We start from the raw sequence: 26,061 nt of genomic DNA on the forward strand, positions 1-26,061 counted from the left end.
TTAGCCTACCCAATTCACCTGTATGTCTTTGGACTGTGGGGGAAACCGGAGCACCCGGAGGAAACCCACGTGAATGCAGGGAGAACATGCAAACTCCACACAGAAACGCCAACTGACCCAGCCGAGGTGAGGTGACAGCACTACCTGTGCCACTGCATTGCCCTTCATCACAAACTATAATATTTCCTGTGCAAGGCTTGTGTCAATCATTTATGCCATGGTTGAAATCTTAAATAGCCCTAGAAATAACCCAATCTCTCCTCCGCCACTCCCTGTACCTTAAACATCAAGACATATATACCCACAGCATATAGACAAAAATTGGCAAATCACCAAAAAAACTCACTAAATTACAAAAATTGGGAAAAATATATATACACTACATGACAAAAGTCTTGTCGCTTCTCCAAGTTTTAGGAACAACAAATAATAAGCTTTACTTCTAGTTGATCATTTGGTATCAGAAGTGGCTTATATGAAAGGCAAAGGCCTCTAGATTACACTTATTTTAGCTAAATTAAATATGATCATGCCTTGATTGTTAATGATTTAATTAAGACAGTAAGGTCTGACTGTGCTTAGACAAAAGTCTTGTCACTTTACAGAAATAATGTCCAGTATAGAAAATAAAGTCATGCTGCAGTGGAAAAAGAATGAATATTGTGTTTGACTCCCATGAGCTTGGAGGACTGCATCCATACATCTCTGCAGACTCAAATCACTTAATAAAGTCATCTGGAATGGCAAAAAGAGCGTACTTCCAGGACTCTCAGAGTTCACCAAGATTCTTTGGATTCATCTTCAATGCCTCCTCCTTCATCTTACCCCAGACCTGCTCAATAATGTTCATGTCTGTGGTGACTGGGCTGGCCAATCCTGGAGCCCCTTAACCTTCTTTGCATTCAGGAACTTTGATGTGGAGGCTGAAGTATGAGAAGCACTATCCTGCTGAAGAATTTTGCCCTCTCTTGTGATTTGTAAATATAATGGGCAGCACAAATGTCTTGATAGCTCAGGCTGTTGATGTTGCCATCCACTCTGCAGATCTCTTGCACGCCCCCATACTGAATGTAACCCCAAACCATAATTTTTCCTTCACTAAACTTGACTGATTTCTATGAGAATCTTGGGTCCATGCAGGTTCCAATATGTCTTCAGCAGTATTTGTGATGATTGGGATGCAGTTCAACAGATTGGCACAAAATCATGGGAAAAATGTACCCTCTACCACTTTTCCAAATGATCAACGAGAAGTCAAGTTATTATTTGCTGCTCTTACAACTGAGAAACTGAGATCGAAGACAAGACTTTAGCCAGGTAGAGTATCTGGTGCTTTAATGATCTTATATTATGTTTTTTGTCATTTATAAAATTCGGAAATTCTTTTATTTTTTATTTTCTTTTATTAAGTTTCCAACATTTAGAAAGATTTATTGTTTTATGATTTCAATGTTCCTGCATAATTTTGAAAAACAAAAATGAATGAACCCATTAACATCAAATGAACAAATATTAAAATATAAAACTGAAAATGGATTTTTAACAGCCCTACTGTAGTTTATCACTGTTTAAAAAACAAAACCCTCAACTGTATAGCGGATTTATTTAAATTTACGTAACTACAAACATAAATAAAACACCTTAGACAACTCACTGTAATACTTGCACACTTCAGAACATACCTGGATAGAGCTGCATGATGAACTGAACAAAAATAAGAAAATCAAGATTTTAATTCATAAATAATCCTTCAGCTTAGTCCATTTATTCATCAGGGGTCGCCACAGAGGAATGAACTACCAACTTATCCAGCATATGTTTTACACAGCGGATACCCTTCCAACTACGACCCAGTACTGGGAAACATCCATACACACATACACTACGGCCAATTATGTTTACCCAATTGACCTACAGTATAGCATATGTGCTTGGGCTCTATGGGAAACCGGAGCACCCGGTGGAAACCCACACGAACACAGGGAAAGCATGCAAACTCCTCACAGAAATGACAACTGACCCAGCCAGGACTCGAACCAGCATCCTTCTTGTTGTGAGGCAACAGTGCTAACCACTGAGCCACTGTGTCACCACAAGTAAAACATCTCGTTGTAAAAAAAATGTAAAAATTAAGTAAGTTTTTCCATAAAACAAGCAAAATAATCTGCCAATGGAGTAAGCTAAATAATCGATAACCACTGATTTAACCAACTTTTGATTTTGTTTGATTTTGTCTTTCTGGTCTTTCCCCCTGTCAATGGAGCCGTCCGGCGGAATGACAAAGAAAGCTGATGCTGATTGGTCCTTGAGCCTGCATTAAAAAATGCTGATTGGCTCACATAAAGAACCTTATAGAGTCAAGCTGGAGTACAACTTTTGTTTTTTTTTTAAATAAAAGTCTTAAAATGAAAACAACTAATAAAAAACATGAAATAATTTAAATAAGTTGTCATTTAATAAGAAAGTGTCAATAACTCAATTTTGGCAAAAATGTCAGATAGAACCTTATAATTCTAAAGTGATGAAATGTCCTGTTGTTGGTGTTTACTTGCAATAAATGTAAGTTGAAAACAATGAGAATTGTTTGGGAGAATGGTGGTCTCATATTTCATGTAGAAAAAGTTGTCATTTACATTTTAGCAAGAATCCTTCAGCCCTATACAGTTGGAAGTCTGAATTATTAGCCCCCTGTTTATTTTTTTGCCCAAATTCTTTTTAACTGAGAGAAGGTTTTTGTAAAGATTTTTTTAAGAATTATTAGCCCCCCTGTATTATTAGCGCCTGTTTATTTTTTTATCCAATTTCTGTTTAATGGGGGGAAGATTGTTTCAGCAAATTTCTAATCATAATAGTTTTAATAACTCATTTCTAATAACTGATTTGTTTTATCTTTGGCATGATGACAGTAAATAATATTTGACTAGATATTTTTCAAGACACTTCTATACAGCTTGAAGTGACATTTAAAGGCTTAACTAGGTTAATTAGGTTAACTAGGCAGGTTAGGGTAATTAGGCAAGTTATTGAATTACTGTAGAAAAAAATTAGCTTAAAGGGGCTAATAATTTTGTCCTTAAAACAGTGTTTAAAAAATTATAACTGTTTTTATTCTAGCCGAAATAAAACAAAGAAGACTTTCTCCAGAAGAAAAAAATCTTATCAGTAAAATATTCACAGAAATGTTTCTTTTTCTGTTAAACATAATTTGGGAAATTTTTAAAGAAGCAAAAAAAAATTGGAAGGGGGCTAATAATAATGACTTCAACTGACCCCTTCACTCACTGAAAAAAAAGTTGACTCAGTTTAAAATGAAAGCAACTTGCTGCAGAGATTTTTAAGTTGATAACATAACAGCTTTACAGTGTGAATATATAACCCTAAATACAGATTAAGCATTTTGTGCATGAGTTTAAGAGAAATCCTGGTGCTTTAGTGGGCGATGAGAGTTTGAATGTGCATGTAGGCACAATTTCCCTCTAGTATCCTCAACAGTGCATGTGCCAAAAATACATTTGGAAAAAGCAACAGCATATGAGCCATATGGCCTGGAAGTGTAATACACCAGTGCTTTCAGAGCTGAAGGACGGTGTAAAACCCTCAAACAGCTGAGACCTGCGCTCTATATTATTACAAACACACCCGCATGTTTTCATTACACTCACACTGTCTCGAAGTTAAATGTGGTTTTTTTTTTGTGAGTGAATTTTTTATCACAACTAAAACAACATTGAAAAATTGGTTGTTCGGCGGTGACAGTACATAATTTAAAAAAATAAATAAATAAAAATGTTAACTGCCAGTCAATTTCTCTTTTTTGAGACAAATACAAACACAAAACATAAAATAATTATGACAATAATAATAAAATAAAATAATAATAATAATAATAATACAAATACAAAATAAATAATAATAATACAAAATAAATGAATTAACAAACAAACAAATAATAATAATAATAACGCAAATACAAAACAAACAAATAAATAAATAAACAAATACATATATAATAATTGTAATAATAATAATACAACAACAAAATAAAATGAACAAATAAATAAATAATTGAACAAACTAATAAATAATAATAATAATAATAATAATTATTATTATTATTATTGTTTTTGCTGTTGTAGTTATTATTATAATTATTATTTAATTTGTTTATTTATTTAATATTTTTTTATTTATTTGTTTATGTATTTCGTATTATTATGATTATTATCTTTATAGTTGTTATTGTCATTATTTTTTGTTTGTTTGTTTATTTTGTATTATTTTTATTATCAACATAATCTGTATTGTTATTATAATGTATTTATTTGTTTATTCATTTAATTATTTATTTTTATCATAATAATTATTATTATTAATACAAAATAAATAAATATAGGAATAAATAAATACATAATAATAACACAAAATAAACTAATAATAATAATAATAATAAAACAAAATAAATAAACAAAAACAGATAAATAATAACATAATAATAATATGAAATAAACAAATAAACAAATTAACAAACAAATGAATAAATAAATAAATAACAAAATAAAAATAATAAAAATAATAATAAGAAGAAGAAGAAGAACATATATTCAAAATAAATAAATTAATATACAAATGAATAGATTAATGAATAATATTAAAAACAATATAAATAAAAACAATAATAATAATCCAAATACAAAATAAACAAACAAATAAATTATAAATAATAAAACAAATTAATAATAAATTAATAAAACAATATAAACAAAATAAAAACACAAAAATTAATAATAATAATAATATTAATATTTTTAAACAATTTTGGAGGTCAGATATATAGATGCGTAGTCCAATTCCTTATTAAATTATAATAAATGTTTGCTCTTAGAGACTGTCAGAAAAGATTTGTGAATTCCCTTTGTAAAATGGATGTTTAGGGAAATTGTAATATTTTCCATTTACAATATTCATACATTTAGTCATTTGTTTTGCACCTCCAAAAACATCTGTCCATTTTGCCCTTACATATTCAATCCACTTAAACTAAACTTTACTCAATGCATTTATTCTGAAGATAAAAGCAAAAGAGAATGATTTTTTCCATAACATAAACAGCATTCACAACATCTACCAATTCTTGCACTGTGGTGCGTTCGTAAGGGTTTCATCTTCGTGCTTGTTCCCATAGCAACCATACAAACATTTACAGCCACAAACAAACCCTAAGCAGCTCTAATGGCATCCTGTGTGTGGGAAATAATCTTACATAATAACAAGCGGCATCATTTAATAAGAGTGTTTTGTAAAAAATGCACATACGTTCCACAAAATAGGAGCTGGCCTCAATCTTCCAGATAATCTGCCCTTTGTGCGAGCCGTTCACACCCCGGTTTTTGTAGTCCAGGAAATTCTCTGACAGAACCTCATCTTGGGGAAAGAAAAGATAGAAAAAAGCCCAGTTATCTATACATCTCTATCATTCATCATGATTCAGCATTGAAACTGAGATTTCAAGTGTTAAATGAATGCCGCAACAGCTTTTTAAAGGCCATCAGGTGACCTTTATAGCACCAGACACATGAGATACTCAGTTGAAGTCAGAATTTATAAGCCCTTCTGAATATTTTCCCCCAATTTCTGTTTAAAGGAAAGTAGATTTTTTTCAACACATTTCTAAACATAATAGTTTTAGTAACTTTTTTTTAAATAACTGATTGCAAAATGAGTGCTTGTTAACGATTATTTCTTTATTTGATATAGTTTTTCAGTGACTGTTTATAAATTTGGTTTAGTATTAGTTTTTCTAATGAAACCTATTGGACATACTCTCTCCTATACATACACACATACATTTTGTATTTAATGTTAACAACAACATGGTTACCGTCGACTTTGTTATTGTTAACCCTGTTACCATCAACTGTTATCGTCGACTCTGTTACTGTCGGCTCTGTTACCGTCAAAACTGTTACTGTTGACTCTGATACTATCGACTGTTACTATCGACCTTGTTACTGTCGACTCTGTTACTGTCAAAACTGTTACTGTCGACTCTACTATCATCGACTCTGATACTATCGACTCTGTTCCCGTCAAAACTGTTACTGTCTACACTGTTATCGTCGACTCTGATACCGTCAAAACTGTTACTGTCGACACTGTTATCGTCGACTCTGATACTGTCAAAACTGTTACTGTCGACACTGTTACTGTCGACTCTGATACTATCGACTGTTACTATCGACCCTGTTACTGTCGACTCTGTTACTGTCAAAACTGTTACTGTCGACTCTATTATCATCGACTCTGATACTATCGACTCTGTTCCCGTCAAAACTGTTACTGTCTACACTGTTATCGTTGACTCTGATACCGTCAAAACTATTACTGTCGACTCTGTTATCGTCGACTCTGATACCGTCAAAACTATTACTGTCGACTCTGTTATCGTCAACTCTGATACCGTCAAAACTGTTACTGTCTACACTGTTATCGTCGACTCTGATATCGTCAAAACTGTTACTGTCGACACTGTTATCGTTGACTCTGATACCGTCAAAACTGTTACTGTTGACACTGTTATCGTCGACTCTGATACCGTCAAAACTATTACTGTCGACACTGTTATCGTCGACTCTGATACTGTCAAAACTGTTACTGTCGACACTGTAATCGTCGACTCTGATACCGTCAAAACTGTTACTGTCTACACTGTTATCGTCGACTCTGATATCGTCAAAACTGTTACTGTCGACACTGTTATTGTCGACTCTGATACCGTCAAAACTGTTACTGTCGACACTGTAATCGTCGACTCTGATACCGTCAAAACTGTTACTGTCGACACTGTAATCGTCGACTCTGATACCGTCAAAACTGTTACTGTCTACACTGTTATCGTCGACTCTGATACCGTCAAAACTGTTACTGTCGACACTGTTATTGTCGACTCTGATATCGTCAAAACTGTTACTGTCGACACTGTTATTGTCGACTCTGATACTGTCAAAATTGTTACTGTCTACACTGTTATCGTCGACTCTGATATCGTCGACTCTCTTTGTTATTGCTGACTCTGTTACTGTTGACTCGGTTACTGTCAACCCTGTTTTCATCAACTGTTATCGTTGACTTTGTTACAGTCGACTCTGTTACCGTTGACTCTGTTATTGTCAACACTGTTACTGTCAACTGTTATCGACAACTTTGTTACTGTCGACTGTTATCGTCGACTCTGTTACCATCGACTTTGTTATTGTCAACCCTTTTACAATCTACTGTTATCGACAACTCTGTTACTGTCGACTCTGTTATCGGCGACTTCGTTACCATCGACTCTGTTATTGTCAACACTGTTACTGTCAACTGTTATCGACAACTCTGTTACTGTCGACTCTGTTACCGTTGACTGTTATCATCGACTTTGTTATTGTCGACTCTGCTATTGTCGACCCTGTCATTGTCGACCCTGTTACTGTCGATTGTTTTCGAAAACTCTGTTACTGTTGACTCTGTTAATGTTGACTCTGTTACTGTCAACTCTGTTACCGTTGACTGTTATCGTCGACTTTGTTATTGTCGACTCTGTTATTGTCGACCCTGTTACTGTCGACAACTCTGTTACTGTTGACTCTGTAAATGTTGACTCTGGTACTGTCAACTCTGTTACTGTTGACTGTTATCATCGACTCTTTTACCATCGACTTTGTTATTGATTACTCTGTTATCATCGACTACGTTATCATGGACTCTGTTACCGTCGACTCTGTTATGGTTTTAAGACTAATTTTAAGAACATTTAGTAACAGAATCAAATGCTTTCCATCAAAAAGTTAAAAAAAAAAATCATTTTAACGAATCCTTGGGTCACATGCATTCTGAACTGTTGGTTATAGTCTGTCAGTACAGATCACAGATCAACCCTGATCGGTTACACCCCTAATGAAAATGTTTTCTGACCAATAGTTTTAGTCTTCATTTCCTAAAATATCCCTTTCAGCGTACAACAGCAAACAGAAAGCTGCTCACCAATGAGGTACATGCCAATCCAGTCTCCGGCGTCCACCTCCTCCTTGATGTCCCAGCTGAGGGTGATGTCCTGCGTCTGACCGATGGTGTAGCTGGAGGTGCTAACGGTGAGGGTGGAGCGGCAGTGGGATGTCAGCAGGTCAGTGTCGCTGGTAGAGCGCAGCACGGCCGCCGCCAGATCCTCCGCCACGCCGTTCTGGAAGTCCACATTAGGGAACTGCTCAGGGTTAAAACTGTGACGGATCGGGTCCTTACATCGCCTCCTGCCCTGAGATGCACGAGATGGAGAGGCCATAGCTGCAAGCCCGAGAAACCTGCTCTGGTACAAGTTCTGTAGAGAAGACCAAAGGAAAGAGTCAACACAATGCATTGTTATACACACACACACACACACACAAATGCTCTTCTGGAGCATGTGGTGTGTAAGTCCAACCATGCAAGACACTAAAAGAACAATCATGTCCTGAAGGGCTCAGATGCTGAGATTTCTCATGGTCAGTTTAGAAAAAAAAACACTAAACCGCTGGGAAGAGGCAGGTCGGGACATGTTGGGCGCCTGACACACTAAATGTCTCCAACAGAAGAATCACAAAACCAATTTATAGTGCCAAACATCTTCACAATCTGTAAAGATGATCTGGATTTTTTTAGAAACTAAAAAAAACACAATGCATGGCACAAAAGAGCAGAGGTGGTAGTAACGAATTGCATTCACTTCATTACATTTACTTGAGTAAAATTGTTGGGTATCGTGTACTTTTTGAGTACATGTAAAAATGTGTACTTTTACTCTTACTCAAGTACATTATTAGAGGAATATCATTACTCTTCGCCACATTTGGCAGCATTCCTCTATTACTGTCAAATGATAATGAATATGATTCATATGACTTGTTTGCAAATAACGCGAGGTGCCGCACTGGCTATCTGCGGTTCTGAGAAGGACGGTCATGCTCTCTGTGTAGCAGGTTTATCAGAGAGGGTCACCCGTGGCCTCAAGTTCAGTCAGTGTTTTCACTCCAAGATGTCAACAAGAAAAGTTTGATAATGCGATCCTTGCTGTACATCAAACTGACATTGCAACATACATGAGTTGCAACTCCCTAAAAAAACATGTTTCACTGGTAAGTGTCAATATTATCCCAATTTCACCCTTATTAAAGATAACTATAGGTCAACTAAAGAAACTGCTGTATAATGGAATAACTGATTACCTGTTATACTGTTAACCATTAAAAATATAACAGTTAAACACTATTTTTATTTTTAAAAAATTTACGTTAAAGTGTTATATTTTTAATGGTTAACAGTGTGTTAATGACTTGTAAAAATACATATAAAGTCAGAATTAATAGCCCCCCTGTATATTTTCCCAAATTTCTGTTTAACAGAAAAATTCTGTTTAGAAAATGAGTTTATCAACACATTTGTATAGTTTTAATAACTAATATTTATTAACGGATTTATTTTATCTTATGCCATGATGACAGCACATAATATTTGACTAGATGTTTTTCAAGATACTCGTATGCAGCTTAAAGTAACATTAAAAAGCTTAACAAGGCTAATTCCGCAAGTGAGGGTAATTAGGCAATAGGCACCTTAAAATGGTTTTAAAAACATTAAGAATTACTTTTATTTAAGTCGATAGAAAACAAGTAAGACTTTCACCAGAAGAAAAAATATTATAGGAAATACTGTGAAAAAATTCTTGCTCCGATAAACATAATTTGGGAAATATTTGAAAAAGAAAAGAATTCACAGGAGGGCAAATTATTTTGACTTTAGCTGTAAACATATAATGAAAAGTAACTAAGTAACTATTTACATGAGTAATTTTTTCATCAAATACTTTTTTACTTTTACTCGAGTAACTTTTAAGATTGTTACTTTTACTTTTACCAGAGCAAAAATTTCCGCAAGTACTTGTACTTTTACTTGAGCATAGATTTTGGATTTTCTTCCCACCTCAGCAAAAGAGTACAGTTTGTGTTCATTATTTCAGGATGTCAGTATATACTGTAGTTGCAGTCTTAATAAGCAGGTCTCACATGTACCTAAAGGCATAGTTCACCCAAAATGTACAGATTTACTTCCTATTTACTCTTGTCAAGTGGTTCCAAATCTTCTGCTAAACACAAAGGAAGATATTTAGAAGAAGGCTGAAAACATGTAACCATAGACTTAAATAGCAGGAAAAACAAAACATGTTTAAGTCAATAGTTACCGGTTTCCAGCATTCTTCAAAATATCTTCTTATGTGTTCAACAAGGGGAAAAAACAGGTTTTGAACAAGAGAAGAGTGAGTAAATGATAATAATTAAAATTTCTGATTGAACTATCCCTTGAAAAAAAAGTCTGTTTTGTCTTGAGAAGCCATGAAAAGAAAAGCATAAAGTTTTTACTTTGGTTTCTATTTCTGCAACGTCACAGCTGAACGACAAACTCTATAAAAATGTCAGTGATTTCAATAGTAAATATTGTAAAAAAATATAATAAATCTAATAAATATAATATAAAAAAATATATAATAACAAAAATATAATAAATCTGCAATCTGGTTAACAGTAAATTTCCTTAATGTTTACAGTGAATAACTGTTAATTGACTTACCCAGAATTCCCTGCATTGCACTTGAATTTTTTTAGGAATTTGCTGACATTACTATGGTTCTATAAAAAAAAGTGTCCCATCAGTGACATAAGAGTTTTATGTTACATCTAATGTTTATATATTATGTTTATTCCATTGCATTGATTTTATTTTACCACGATGGTTTTGATTAGTTGTGTGAATTACACTGAGAACCTTCTATAGAGTGTGTATGGATGTTTTCCAGTACTGGGTTGCAGTAGGAAGGGCATTTGCTGTGTAAAACATAAGCTGGATAAATTGGCGATTCATTTCGCTGTGGCGACCCCTGATGAATAAAAAGACTAGGCCGAAGAAAAATAAATGACAGAATATCTGGTGTCAAATTGCACATTGCTGGAATCTTATTTTGTCATCCCACAAAGCAAAATATCTCTGTCCCAGCTCTGGCCCACACAATCAGCTTTTGATTGGCCCACATGCTGCAGTGAATTACGCTACATGACTGGACCAAGTCTGGCTTCTAGACAAGAGCCAAACATGGACCATATCTGGGCCAAGTCTAAGCCAAGTTAATAACCCATAACTGAGCCTGAACTGGGCCAGAAACGTTGTGTCACGACTGCAATTGAAATTGATAATGAATCATTGTGTTTTAGGCACACTATAGGCGTGATTTGTCTTGAAGTGACCTGATTGCTAGAACTGATTTATTTTTATTTGAAAATAATAACAAGGTTTTTAAAATTTGGGTCACGATAGGCCAAGCTTACATGGGCCACATATCAATTATTAACATCTGGGCCAAATACCACAATTTATATCTGGCCCATTTATTGTGTGCCACCTTAAAGACGGTGTCACCTCTGCCAAATCAGGGCCATGTTTGGTCCACATGCTGTTTAAATGCCTGCTGTGCCAGATTTATGCCAAATCTGGGCCAGAATTCTTTGCTTTCTGGGATGCTTTATTAAAACATGGTGTAAAGCTAACAGTCAAACGGAAAATGTTTACACTGACCCTGAATGCTACCAATGAACAAAACAGCACGTAAAAGTGGAGGCGTATTCAACAAAAACAACAGTACATTACATCACATCATCTCAATCTATGCGTGTTTATTTCAGTGAGTGATGTCTGGTGTTTATATCTAATCAAATAAATACAAATGTAATAAAATCACAACACTCTAATCCTCTATAGTTTGTATTAGCACTCATATTTTAGCTCAAAAATGGCCTTAATTACTTTATTCAAAACATAAAGTCGTGTTTTGTCTATGCAAATGATTTACAGACAATAGTTTCCATCCGTCTCGGTTCACTCGCTAAAATAGGCTTTCTAAATACTGCATTTCCTGCATGCTTCAGCTCTGAAGAGCAAGAGGCAGTGGAGCAGCACACAGCAGACTTGACGGAACACACACACACACACATACACACACACACACACACAAGTACCATAGACCACAAAGGGCAGAGGCATACGCTTCACTGTGGCAAGCCAAAATCTGGGTAAAAACACAAACCGGTTTCCTTGTGGTTTTCTGTGCTGTAGCAATGGGTCAGAGCGGATGACGAGTCATTTCACAACTACCTAGTGAACTGATGAGGTCTACCAGAGATTTTATCTAGATCTTGGAATTAAAATAGATAAATTTGACTTCTCTGTAAAGGTTTTAGTGGGATAACGGAAGTGAGTAAGACAATCCATACATGCTAAACTGCTTTATTATTAAAGTCAACACTTTCTACCACTGTTAATGTCATGTGAATTACTATCAAAGTCAGAATTATTATAGAATTATTGGCCCTCCTGTTAATTTTTCCCTAATTTCTGTTTAACAGAGAGAAGATTTTACTTACAAATTTCTTAACTTTTAATAACTCATTTCTAATAACTGATTTATTTTATCTTTGCCATGAAGACAGTAAATAATATTTTACTAGCTATTTTTCAAGACACTACGATCTGCGCTGCAAACTCAACGTAAACGACAAAAGACTTCCAAGAACCTCTGTTTGCACATCAGGAAAACTCAAGAGAGAGTAATGCAAGTATTTCTTTATGTGGGTTTTAAGCTGGTGTTTATTAATACTTGGTTCTTATTAGTCGTGTGAAGCTGAGGGAGATTTGCCATACTTAATCTAAACTCTTTATTTCCTCACTGTTCTGTGTTTCTGTGTTTTTGTGTATCGTACGTTTGTTCATTATGTGTCATTATATAACCGTTGGATTGTCTTTGTTTTGCCTCACAGAAAGGGTCACTTTGATGGTAAAAGATCTGTTACCAGCTTTATTAAAGTTTATTAATATTCTTAAGCATTCAACTACTTCACAAGAAGTATCATTTCCTTTCTGAATAAATAAACAATTAAAAAGTCTGCTCAGAGGAACGGGTGAAGTCAATAATGTCCAGCTACAGGTCCGCAGAACCACACACGTCTCAGGCACAAACAATCCAGCACACACAATGTAGCCAAACCATATGGTTACGACGAATGTTAATGTTATTACCGTCTTCTCGGACATTGTCCGATGTATATTTATATGTATATTGTTTAAAAAAATAGCGTAATAAACAATAGTGTATACTATTTCACAAATATGGCGATTGAAATGGGCAAATGGGGAATGTTGTTCCCGATCGCCATTCAATATAATAGACTAGACATTTTTCTATCAGTCATCATAGATGATCAGTCATTATTATCTGACAGAGTCAATAGCAGATACATTTGCTGGCATTGCTTAAACATTTTACAGAGATATATAAACAATCTAAATTGGACATAATTATTTTAAATATAATGGATTTATTAATGAAGGAAATAATAGTAAGTTAATATGTATAGACCATTTTAAGGGGTATCAACAAAAAACAAACAATGTATTTACTGTTTTACATTTCTATGGCTTCTGAGAATCTAAGAAGAGCCATACATTGATATATATATATATATATATATATATATATATATATATATATATACATATATATATATATATATATATATATATATATATATATATATATATATATATATATATATATATATATACATATATATATATATATATATATATATATATATATATATATATTACTAACAGTTGCTACACTTTAGTAAAAAGGTAAAGTAGTTTATCAGTTTATAACAATATTATTTTAAATGATTAACTATAGTAACTATTTTAATGTGACACATTATTGTTTGTTTTTTTATATTTTACTACAAAATGATTTTACCCAAGTATGACAACATTATCGCGTGGGTTTCCTCCGGGTGCTCCGGTTTCCCCCACAGTCCAAAGGCATGCGGTACAGGTGAATTGGGTAGGCTAAGTTGTCCGTAGTGTGTGTGTGTGTGTGTGTGTGTGTGTGAATGTGTGTGTGGATGTTTCCCAGAGATGGATTGCGGCTAGAAGGGCATCCGCTGCGTAAAAACTTGCTGGATAAGTTGGCGATTTATTCCGCTGTGGCGACCCCGGATTAATAAAGGGACTAAGCCGACAAGAAAATGAATGAATGAATGACAACATTAAGATCCTGAATTAGTTTAGTACACTTAATCCGAAATCTGAAACGTGTGTGGTTCTGCGGGTCTGCAGCTGGATATATCTTAAAGAAGTCATTGTTATGCTTACTACGTTGAATTAACTATTAGGGCTGTGCAATTAATCAAAATCGATGATTTGAAACATTTGAAAGATTTGAAACATTGCGATTAGCTAAACGCAAGGGGCTGCAATATGAAATTTATATTATTTAACTTCCACCAGCCAAAACAAATATGTGACTGCTGTCTGTGTATGACAGTCTTACTAGCCAATTGAGTGAGCACACTTTCATTCTGCCCAATCAGAACTGTGCAAACAAACTATGCGGAACGGCCACAATAAATAAACGAACCAACAGGGAAGCGTAAACGAGTGGGATGATGGCGTTTTCTTTTGGCATCAAAGAAAAACAGCACGTCAGTAAAATGGGAATATTTTGGTTTTAAAGTCACAGACACCAAACAAAACCAGGTCATTTGTAGGAGCTGTTGCAGAATTGTTGCCACAGCATGAGCAAATACAACAACCAGCACCTAAAAAAGCACCACAGGCGGCTATATGAGGAGTGTCTTGCTAAAAAGTCAACTAAAAGTACTGCCAGTGACAGTCAATCTAGTAACAAAGTACAATTTCAGAGTTGTTTGCTAATATAAGTTGATATCTTTTCAGTTCCTAAAAACACTCACTGCATTTTAGCAGTAAGAAGCTGCAATACAGACTATTGAGCTGAAGCTTGACTACTAAATTAAATTGCAAATCAAATCGAAATTATAATATCTGTTAAAAAAATTGCAATTAGATACTTTCCCTAAATCGCACAGCCCCATTAACTATAAGTTAATTCTGAATATTCATAATGAATAATAAATTGTTATTATTGATCATTAATATTACTAAATTGAGCTAAATTCATTACTTTTAGATACATTTTGCTATATAATTTGGTTAAAAAATGTGTTCACTCTAAAAATATATACAGCAAAGCAATTCACTAAGTATTTTTATGTTATTATGTTAACATCGTAATAGAGCTGCACAATTAATCGAAAAAAGATTGCAATCTCGATTCGACCCCCTAGACGATCTTAATCCAGCATTTCTACGATTTTGCCAATCATATTTCAAGTTCGGGAAAGAAGCAAAGCGCCTGCACGAGTCTTTTCATTGTTTCACACACGTTGCTCAGCGACATGGACACCTCCAAATTATGTTAAAAGAGTCACATAATGTATTTATAAGGTATAATTCACCCAAAAATGTAATTTTTGTCTTCATATAATGATGTATTCGCGGCCGGGAAATCACATGTGACGTGAGCTGCTGACTGTGAGGGCGCGCACCCTACTTAATGATGGACGCAAGCCTGTCTACTTTAGTGAACAGAACCTGCATATGCTGTGATTAACAGGTAATAAAGTTGTAAATAATATTCAGTTTGTGGCACAGAGTGATCGTTTGAAAGCCGCGCGCGAAGTATGAACAGCACTTCGCAGTGAAAATGAAACCGAAAGCATGCACATCATTTACATAATCATATTGCATATTAGAGTTAAGATTGCGACAAGCATTTGATATGTTTTTCTTTCATAGCGAACACACAGTTGTGCATGAAAATAAATGTTTACAGTGTCAGTATAACCACTCTAGCCTATATAATGTTGATAATATTAATATTGTTGTATTACCATATGTTTGAGAAAAAACAATAATCTCATATGAAGCTTTATTTTACATCTACAGAATTGTGAGAAAATCGTGATCTCTATTTTAAGCAAAAAAAAAAATCGTGATTCTCATTTTAGTCAGAATCGTGCAGCTCTGCATCGTAATAATACTGTATACCGTAATAAAAGCATCTACAATTAATCACAACAAAAAATGTTGATACCAAATAAGTTTCATGATTATTCAGGTTTGGTGTGATGCTTGGACTAACACACTAAAATTTCCAAATACACATGTTTTTCATTATTTATATGCTATTTAACCATAGATGCAGAGTTTAAAACCTATATGAAACCTGCCTCTGATACAGAATGTGTGTTGTTGAGCAGATGCTGTATAACTAAGAAACTTGATAATAATAACTGCAACATAATACACGATGCGTCGGGTTTCTTGTGTCTTTCAATGACTTTCATAGCCATCCCTTTCTCAACAGAACGCATGTGGAAAATATTGAACAATATGCGTGGGGAAAAAATCCAGGAAACCAAATTACAGTGTCTTGTGAAATATCTTGAGAAAAAAGGAGGAAACTCGAGTATAAATGAGCATATTTAGAGTTATGAAAAACACAGGCCGAGACTTCAATTCATCCTCCTCATACCAGATTGCATGGAGCCTGCAGAGCAAAAAAAGTACTTCTAAGACTAAGTAAAAGATCTACTTTAGAAAAAAAATACAGCATTAAAAAATGTCCACATAAAGGATACCAAGCAAATGCAGTTTCACACACAACCTTAGGCAATCTATTAAATCTGCAGGACAGGTAATGCTGAAAATATAGCCACTGCGGAAATTCTGATTCTCATTGGCTGTTGTCATTTTCCTCTCTTTACTCCGAGCATAACTGTTTATTTTCAGATTTGAAAAAATAAAATAAAAAAATAAATAAAAAAAATAAATAAAAAAAATAAATAGATAAATCAAAGTGGGGCTAATAATTCTCACTTCAACAGTATATTGTGCAGCCCTAATCGGCATCCTAATTTGCACTCCACATATTTTCTGCCAATAAAACGGAGCGAATAAATCGAAAAAAGTTCCCTATTGGGCACAACTCATTAACCTTTATGAACATCATGTGTGTCTGCACTGCTGGAGGTCGAGTGATTGCTGTTCTAAGATCAGCCGGTGACCTCCAACAAGTGACCGGCCAGCCAATTCATGCAACTTTACGTGTTTTATGTACATGCATTTGGTAGTTAACAGAGAGCAACATTATGGATTGAAAAGTGAGCAGAAAAACAGAAGTTGTGCAGTGATTTGTAATGTATTATCTGAGTGAAACGGCTTCTTGAAAGCATGTACTGTATGGCGAGGTTGATTTATGTCCACTGGGTATTGGATTGCTGTGGTTTGCTTTTAGTGGATATTATTTGATTGACAGGTCGTCCCGCCCTCACACCAGTAAACATGTCCTTCCTCGGATGATGTCAGTGAAGAGTTATTTTGATTGTCAGATTATCGGGAGAAAATTCAATTGATGTAGACAGTATTACATAAAATCTAAGAATGGTTCCAGGGTCAGTGGCATAAAGCGATTGGTGTAGTCTCAAATAGATAGTATAATAGTTAGGGATGTAACAATATTGTAAATACCGTCATACCGCAATAGTAATTTTTTTCAATATTACCGTAGGCGCATGACTCAATAAAACTATTTTTCTGAGAAAAGTTTGCTTAGGCGAATGAAGCGAACGGGAGGTAGCGGGAACTACAATTCCCATCAGCCTAGGCGTGGCCATCATCCTTTGCGGTCTGTTGTCACTACAGATCCAGTAATGCGGAAATGGAGTGTGCTGCTAGTAGCGGGGAAGAAAAACAGCTGGAAATGATCGAACCTAAAGCGGGTTTTAAATCGGATGTGTGTAAGCATTTCAGTTTCTTTCTAAAAAGATACGAAAAAGGAGAAAAGGTGACAGACAAAGAAAAAAACAATATGCAGGCACTGCCAGACTGTAGTGAAATATAAGTCGGAGAATACGACTAAAAACAGTCATGGGGACTGCAGAACACAGCACACTTGTTAGATTGATGCAGACATTGACTTGTACCGCAAAGAGACCTCTATCTCACACACGGCTTGTCCTCTCAAGTGGTGGAAAGACCATGCACAGTGTTACCCATTGCGGTCAACCTTGGCTAAATCATATCTCTCTGTCCCAGAAACCTCAGTCCCAAATGAGAGGGTTTTTTCTGTTGCAGGGGGCATTGTAAATGTCCAGAGATCCCAGCTTTTGCCAGATTATATTTATATGATAATTTTCCTTAAAAAACCCATCTCTATCTAAGTGAGTGAGTGATTAAATGTTGAATGTGATGAGTTTTCAACAATACTAAATTGAAACTTTTTTTTTTATATGGTTTTATAGTTTTTTGTTATTAAAATTGAAAAATTGAAATTCCTGTTTCAAAACTTACAGATAGATTTTCTGTAAAATCCTGTTTATTTTAGTATGATCGTTCATTTAATCATTCACTTTCTTTTCGGCTTAGTCCCTTCACCAATCCGGGGTTGCCAAAGCGGAATGAACCGCCAACTTATCCAGCAAGTTTTTATGCAACGGACGCCCTTCCAGCCGCAATCCATCTCTGGGAAACACCCACACACACTCATTCACACTCATACACTACGGACAATTTAGCCAACCCAATTCACCTGTACCGCATGTCTTTGGACTGTGGGGGAAACCGGAGCACCCGGAGGAAACCCACGCGAACGCAGGGAGAACATGCAAACTCCACACAGAAATGCCAACTGACCCAGCCGAGACTAGAACCAGCGACCCTCTTACTGTGAGGCGACAGCACTACCTACTGCGCCACTGCGCCACCCCAGTAAGATCGTTGTGTAAACAAATTATTATTTCTAAGTTGCTGATAAATTTGTTAGTTATGACGTAAGAAATGTCGTTAACGCATTTCACATATTTTCCCAGTTTAATTTTTCTCAGCCCTGTTTTATTAACTGAAAATAGCTGAAGTGCAAATTGAGATCAAAAATATATTGAAAAATCGTTATCGATAATAGTATAAGTAATATCCATTTTTTTATGTAATTTGCTCTGTAAAAATATCTATTACCTGTTTATTTAAGTATAATCATTACGTAAATAAATATTTTTAAAGCGCTGATAAAATGGTTAGTTTTAATGTAAGAAATATCGTTTTGACTTTGACTTGACTTTATTAATCCCCAAAGGGAAATTCACATGTCACAGCAGAACTCTCCATCCTAAAAATAGATAAATAAGTTACATTTACATATAAAAACATTAATAAATTTACATTTCATACTGCACACTTTAGTTCCAAAAACAACGAGTAAACACTTGTCCACATCTAATATCTAATTCAGTTCAGAACAATTCATCTGGTACGACTTTGGTTATACAATCTGATCACTTGGCAAAAAAGACTTCCTCTATCTTTCTCTGTTACACCGGGGTTGAATTAGTCTTGTACTAAAAGAGCTTGCACACGCTTGGACTGTTTTAAAAAGGGGATGACTATCATGGTTCATTATACTGACAAATTAGTCCAGCATTCGATCATGTGCAATCTCTTCTATGGTAGGTAGTGCACACCCCACAACAGAACCTGGCCTTTTTATAAGCTTATTTAATTAGTTTTTCTCTTTCTTCAACAGTACCCCTCCCCAGCAGGTTACAGCATACAGAATCACAGAATCATAAATTTTTTTTAACCGTGTCTGACACACACCAAAGGACCTCAGTTGTCTTAATAAATTAATGCAGCTCTGACCTTTCGCATATTGCATTTTCCAGTATCACTTTTTTCAGTTTCTTTGCTCCGTTGTATTGACAGAAAATAGCTGGAGTGCAAATTGAGATGACAATTAGAGCTGGACATTATATCTAAAAATGAACATTATCACAATAATAGTAAAAGTAATATAATTGTTTTTTTTTTATTTATTTAGCTTGGAAAAATATTTATTACCTGTTTATTTTAGTATGATCATTACATAAATAAAATAATTAAAGCGCTGATAAAATGGTTCGTTTTAATGTAAGAAATATCGTAATCGCATATTGCATTTTACCAGTATCACTTTTTTCAGTCTCTTCGCTCCGTTTTATTGACAGAAAATAGCTGGAGTGCAAATTAAGATGGCTTTTAGAGCTGCACAATATATCAAAAAATCATTGTTATCGCGATAATAGTATAAGTAATGTCCATGTATTTTTTTATTAGCACGAAAAAATATTTATTACCTGTTTATTTTAGTATAATCATTACGTAAATAAATATTTTTTAAAGCGCTGATAAAATGGTTAGTTTTAATGTGAGAAATATCGTTATCGCATATTGCATTTTACCAGCATCACTTTTTTCCAGTCTTTTCGCTCCGTTTTATTAACAGAAAATAGCTGGAGTGTAAATAGACATGGCGATTAGAGCTGCACAATATATCGAAAAATCATCGTAATCGCAATAATAGTATGAGTAATATCCATGTTTTTTTTATTAGCACGGAAAAATATTTATTACCTGTTTATTTTAGTATGATTGTGATGTAAATAAACATATTTTTTAAACTGCTGATAAAATAGTTACTTATAACGTAAGTAACGTAACATATACGAAAAATTAGTATAAGTAATATAAATTTTTTTAAATTTTATTAGCTCTGAGAAATATTTATTACCTGTTTATTTTAGTATAATCATTACGTAAATAAATATTTTTTAAAGCGCTGATAAAATGGTTAGTTTTAATGTGAGAAATATCGTTATCGCATATTGCATTTTACCAGTACCACTTTTTTCCAGTCTCTCCACTCCGTTTTATTGACAGAAACTAGCTGGAGTGCAGATTTACATCCCGATTAGAGCTGCACAATATATCGAAAAATCATCGTTATCGCGATAATAGTATGAGTGATATCCATGTTTTTTTTATTAGCACGGAAAAATATTTATTACCTGTTTATTTTAGTATGATTGTGATGTAAATAAACATATTTTTTAAACTGCTGATAAAATAGTTACGTACGTAACGTATGCGAAAAATGATTGTAATCGCGATAACAGTATAAGTAATATCAATCTTTGAAAATTTTATTAGCTCTGAGAAATATTTATTACCTGTTTATTTTAGTATGATTGTGACATAAAAAACTGCTGATAAAATAGTTACTTATAATGTCTGAAATATAGTTATTTCATATCACATATTTTCCCAGAATCTCTTTCTTCGGTTTCTTTGCTCTGTTTTATTGACAGAAATTAGCTGAAGTGCAAATTGAGATGCCGATTGAGTTGTTGTGATGTGCTGAAACAAACCGAATCTTCCACCAGGCGTGTTTGTGTTTACAAGATGAAAGCAAGCTTTAACAATGCACCTTGCAATCACACTGACACAGATAAATTAATTATAATCATTAAGGCCCCAAGGGCAGACTCCATTAAATACCAGTGTGTGTGTGTGTGTGTGTGTGTGTGTGTGTGTGTGTGTGTGTGTGTGTGTGTGCATGTCGCACAGGATGAGATGCATTAGCTCCAGCAGCGTCAGGCTCGTCGTGCCAAAATGAAACCCGAGAATCTTAATGTACTTACATAACGGAGCACGGACGGAGGCCTACGGGAGCGGGATTTTTCTCCCCAGAATACAGAGATCAAGCCACAATTCTGTCTGCAAGAGGATCGGAAGTATGTAATCTCTTCTATGACGTAGAAGAGACTCAAAACAGGGCAGGAACATCTTGCAGTTTGACATTTGCTTTCAACGTAACACTATTATGCTGCTATTTTTGCACCTCATCGTTTGTTTACTGTGAGCAAATTGACATTGTTTACTATGAATGCTATTGGCTTCGTCACAGATTGCTTATGTAAGTTGCTTAGGATTTAATCATCTGCAGAATGCATAAATGCAAGTTGTGCAATTGCATGCATTATGGATGAGGGAAATGCCTGAATGACCTATAACGTTTAGAGTTCAACGGTTGTTCTGTCAGGACCATAACATAACACTTTTTTGTGTTTCTCTTTATTGTTTTTAAGTTCCTGATTATTATTAACTGGTCACTTTGCTTTCAAAATGTGCTCCTGTTAACTTTTTATATTGCCATTCATCTTTACATTTCAAATCATTTTAACCCATAGACTGATACAACCACAGATTTCAAAATAAAATAAAATTAAAAAATAAAAATAAAATAAAATTTTATTAAATTTAAAAATAAAATAAAATTTAATTAAACAAAATAAATGAATAAATAAATTATTAAAATAAAACAGAAATAGAAATAAAAAACGAATTTATAAAAATAAATCAGTAAATAAATCTAATAAAAATTAATAAATAAAAATAAAATTACATAAAAATTTTAAATAAATAAAATACAAAATAGTAAAAATAAAATAGAAATAGAAATAAATAAAAATAAATATATAAAAATAAAACAAATAAATTAATTATATGAAATAAAAAATAAAACAAAACTAAATTCTAAATAAATACATTTAATTTAATTAAAAAATATATAATAATAATAGAAAAATAAAAAATCAAATTAAAAATAAACTAAATTAAATAAAATGGAAACAAATATTTAAAAATAAATAAATAAATAAATAAAATGAAAAAATAAATAAATAAAAACAAAACGACAAAAAAAAATAAATAAATAAAACAAATAAGTAAATAAATAAATAAAATACAAAACACAAATAAATAAAATAAAAAAATAAATAAAAATAAAATAAAACAATATAAAATAATTATACAATAATGAAATCATGACCACAATATGAGCTAAATTTTGTCAGAAAAGAGTCACTTTCCAATTGTAGATTCCATATATTGCCACAAAGCCCTGTATACATAAAATAAAAACTTTTAAAGCAAATATCAGGTTAATTTAAGTCTGGGATTAACCAGTACATTTTTACAGTAAAATTACAATAAACAGTACATTTTACTTTTCACAATATTTATTTGTAGACATGTATAACATTTCCGCTTATTTTTTTATTAAGCATTTATGTAACACATAACAAACATTTTAAAAATTATACAATTTCTTATTTTATGTGTGAGAAAATTTGGGTAAATATTTAAAAAATAATAATAAATATTATTATTTAATATTTAATATTTTTTATGTTATTATTTTTTAGTTTTCATTTATTCATTTTCCTCCGGCTTAGGCCTTTTAATCATAAGGGGTCGCCACAGCCTACTTATTCAGCATATGTTTTACGCAGCAGATGCCCTTCCAGCTACAACCCAGTAATGGGAAACACTCTCACATTCACACACACACACACACACACACACACACACACGCACGCACGCACACTACGGCCAATTTAGTTTATTCAATTCACCTACAGCGCATGTCTGTAGACTTGTGGGAGAAACCGGAGCACCCAGAAGAAACCCACGCCAACACGGGGAGAACATGCAAACTCCACACAGAAATGCCAACTGAACCAGCCGGGACTCGAACCAGCAACCTTCTTGCTGTGAGGTGACAGTGCTAACCACTAATCCACCATGCCGCCCTAATGAAAATTCAGTATGATAAAATGATACAATGCAAAAATCAGATATGGGAACTCATTTACAATAAACATTATGTATATAAATAAATATAAGAATTCATTCAATTGACTCAATGCATCTCAAGCGAAGGTCGTTCAACAGGAAACACTTGAGCATGTAAAGAAACACAAGGCCTTTTTCCCCCCATCTGAAGCTTTTCCATTTCTGGAAGCTGATTTTAGCGTGGATCAATAGCTGCTGGTCTCGAGTGAATCAATACTAATCTACCTCATCTTTGCCTAAATGATTTCAGCTCTTAATGACCCTTGAGTAATGAACACATATCCCCAATTAAACACGGGCTTATCATCCAGGCCAGACGTTAGCTTCTAGCAGCTTTATTATGCTGTTTGTGTGTTTGTTTTATGTTTGTCTGATTTGTTTTTGTCTGATGGGCTTTACTTGAATACTGTATAAAATAGGAAATTACCTTTTTTACCTCTGTACAAAATGCTGGATTTGTTGTTTTGGGACAATATGAAGGAATTAGGTTATTCATTCATTCATTTTCCTTCAGCTTAGTCCCTTTATTTATCAGGGGTTGCCAGAGCGGAATGAACCACCAACTTTTCCAGGGAATAATTTTTGTTTCAGATTTACTAAATAGCAGTGGTGAGATTTATACTTTTCAGGAACGTCTTTCTTCTTCAGGGATTGTTTTTTGCATAATGACAACAAAATTAAATCAAATTAAAATAAAATATAAAATAATCTAGAAATAAAAAAAAATTAATTAATTAAATAAAACAAAAACAAATATATAAAACTAAAATAAGTAAATAATAAAATTTAATAAAAATTAATAAATAAAAATAAAATGACAAAATATATAAATAAAATAAATAAAAATAAATATTGTTTCACATTTACTAAATAGCAGTGGTGAGATTTATACTTTTCAGGAACTTCTTCCTTCTTCAGGGATTGTTTTTTGCATAATGATTATAATTTGATTAAAATTGCATAATGATTAAAATCGGGGCTTAAATCACGCAGTCTGAACACAGCATAAGGTGTTTACTTGTATTTTATGAATCACCAAAGATGACGGTTTCAGCTAAACATCTATTGAATGTTCTAATAAAAAAGGCACTGTCTAATATGTTGTTTATAAATGTAGTTTTTGGGAGAGCTATCCATTCATGCCTAGTTCAGACTGCGTGATTTTAGCCCCGATTTTGGTTTGCCGACAGGTTTTGAGAAATCGCAGACAAATGCCTGAAATCACAGGCAAATCGCTGCTCGTGCACGTGAGTGACAATCACACAGTATGAACTATCAAAGAGGCGATCTGAGAGAATCGCCGATGAGTCGCCGAAGCCAGTGAGATATTTGGCATGCTGAATATCTGGAGCTGTCGGCAATTCAAATCATGCCGTGTGAAATGAGTTTTGACTGAAAATAACATCAGCGATCGCCTACAGCCAATGAGAGAGCAGCATTCACTTGTGTGTGTGTGTGTGTATATACCTGCTGCAGGCCAGCGGGAGGCTGGGGGAGAAGTTAAAAGCGCTCATTTTCGGTTTGTTTGGACCCACGAAATGGAGGAAAAACTAGTGGAGGTTTGACAGGACTCAGGAGCAACCGTGTCTGTTTGACGTTTCATACAGAAAGAAATTCGTTTTTTATCAACTTAAGTTGAGGAGAAATGGCTAATTCCCTTTAAACCCAGGTGAGCAAACATGTACATGTTCTACCCCATTAAAGGCTTCTTTCTTATTATGTAGTTAATAACAAAAGATATACCACGTGTTTTTGGCTGTGAGACGTAGTTTGGATGAAGTTGTCGGCGATTCTTCCTATAGTAAAGTCATGCAATGTGAATGTCCCTGTCGCCGATCCATCATGCAGTGTAAACAAAGCAGCGACGAAACGCTAGCCCAGATAGTCAAGCAGTGTGAAAACATCTGTGACACGACTACTTTGAAAATCATGCAGTCTGAACTCGGCATTAGGTGGGGTTTGCATCATTTGTGAATTACTCAATGACACAAACACTCAATGACATCTTACATTTCCTTTAATTAAAATGTGATAACAGTATGATTGATACATCACTAATATGATGTAGACCAGTTTCAACCCCAAATATTCATTGAGGTAAAGTTAGTTTTATATTCACACATTCTGACTTTTTTCCTTAATAATATGTCAGAAAAGTATTACTTGCAAATTCGAAATAGTGAAATCATATTAGCAGCCAATGACTATCAAAGTACATTCTTTAGTCAAATAAATAGTGCTAATGTTGTTAAAGGCATGCAATTTCAGACTACATAATCAAATTGGCGTGGTAAACAAACACCGTTAAAATGAACAAATGTGTGAAGATAAAACCAACTTCACCTCATTCAAGTATTAGTGTCCCTGCCAAAGCTGCTTACTTACTGTCTATAAAGGTAGAACATGTATTGATGTGGGAAATATTTATATAAATAAAGAAAGATGGAGTTGTATATACTGTAGATATACTTGTGTGTGATGTCTACATTGTTTCAGATGTTGTGTTAGCTCATCGATTTGTGTTTTAGTGGTGAGTATAGGGTTCAAGAACGAGGATGAGTGTGCTCATCTGGGCCAAATACA

The 26,061-nt window shown here is 34.0% G+C and overlaps 1 protein-coding gene and 1 long non-coding RNA gene across 7 annotated transcripts in view; both read right to left on the reverse strand.

Annotated features, from left to right (window-relative positions):
• Positions 1-26,061, reverse strand: part of hecw1b (HECT, C2 and WW domain containing E3 ubiquitin protein ligase 1b) — a 93,003-nt gene that overhangs the window by 66,520 nt on the left and 422 nt on the right. For all 6 annotated transcript variants that reach the window (XR_015477865.1, XR_015477864.1, XM_087239782.1 and 3 more), the window contains 2 exon segments: positions 8,023-8,353; positions 5,314-5,421 (listed from right to left, as the gene is read on the reverse strand). Coding sequence is in view for 4 of the 6 variants with exons in the window: in XM_087239782.1 (XP_087095908.1) it covers positions 5,314-5,421; positions 8,023-8,353 (439 nt within the window). In the remaining 2 variants the exon portion in view is untranslated.
• LOC147846515 (uncharacterized) lies at positions 18,097-21,063 on the reverse strand. The gene is made up of 3 exons (XR_015479104.1): positions 20,416-21,063; positions 18,727-20,138; positions 18,097-18,530 (listed from the first exon to the last, which is right to left on the reverse strand). It is a non-coding gene; the product is annotated as an uncharacterized LOC147846515 (long non-coding RNA).

Source organism: Danio rerio, chromosome 2 (assembly GCF_052040795.2).
Source record: "Danio rerio strain M-AB ecotype USA chromosome 2, GRCz13ab, whole genome shotgun sequence".
Lineage (NCBI taxonomy): Eukaryota > Metazoa > Chordata > Actinopteri > Cypriniformes > Danionidae > Danio > Danio rerio.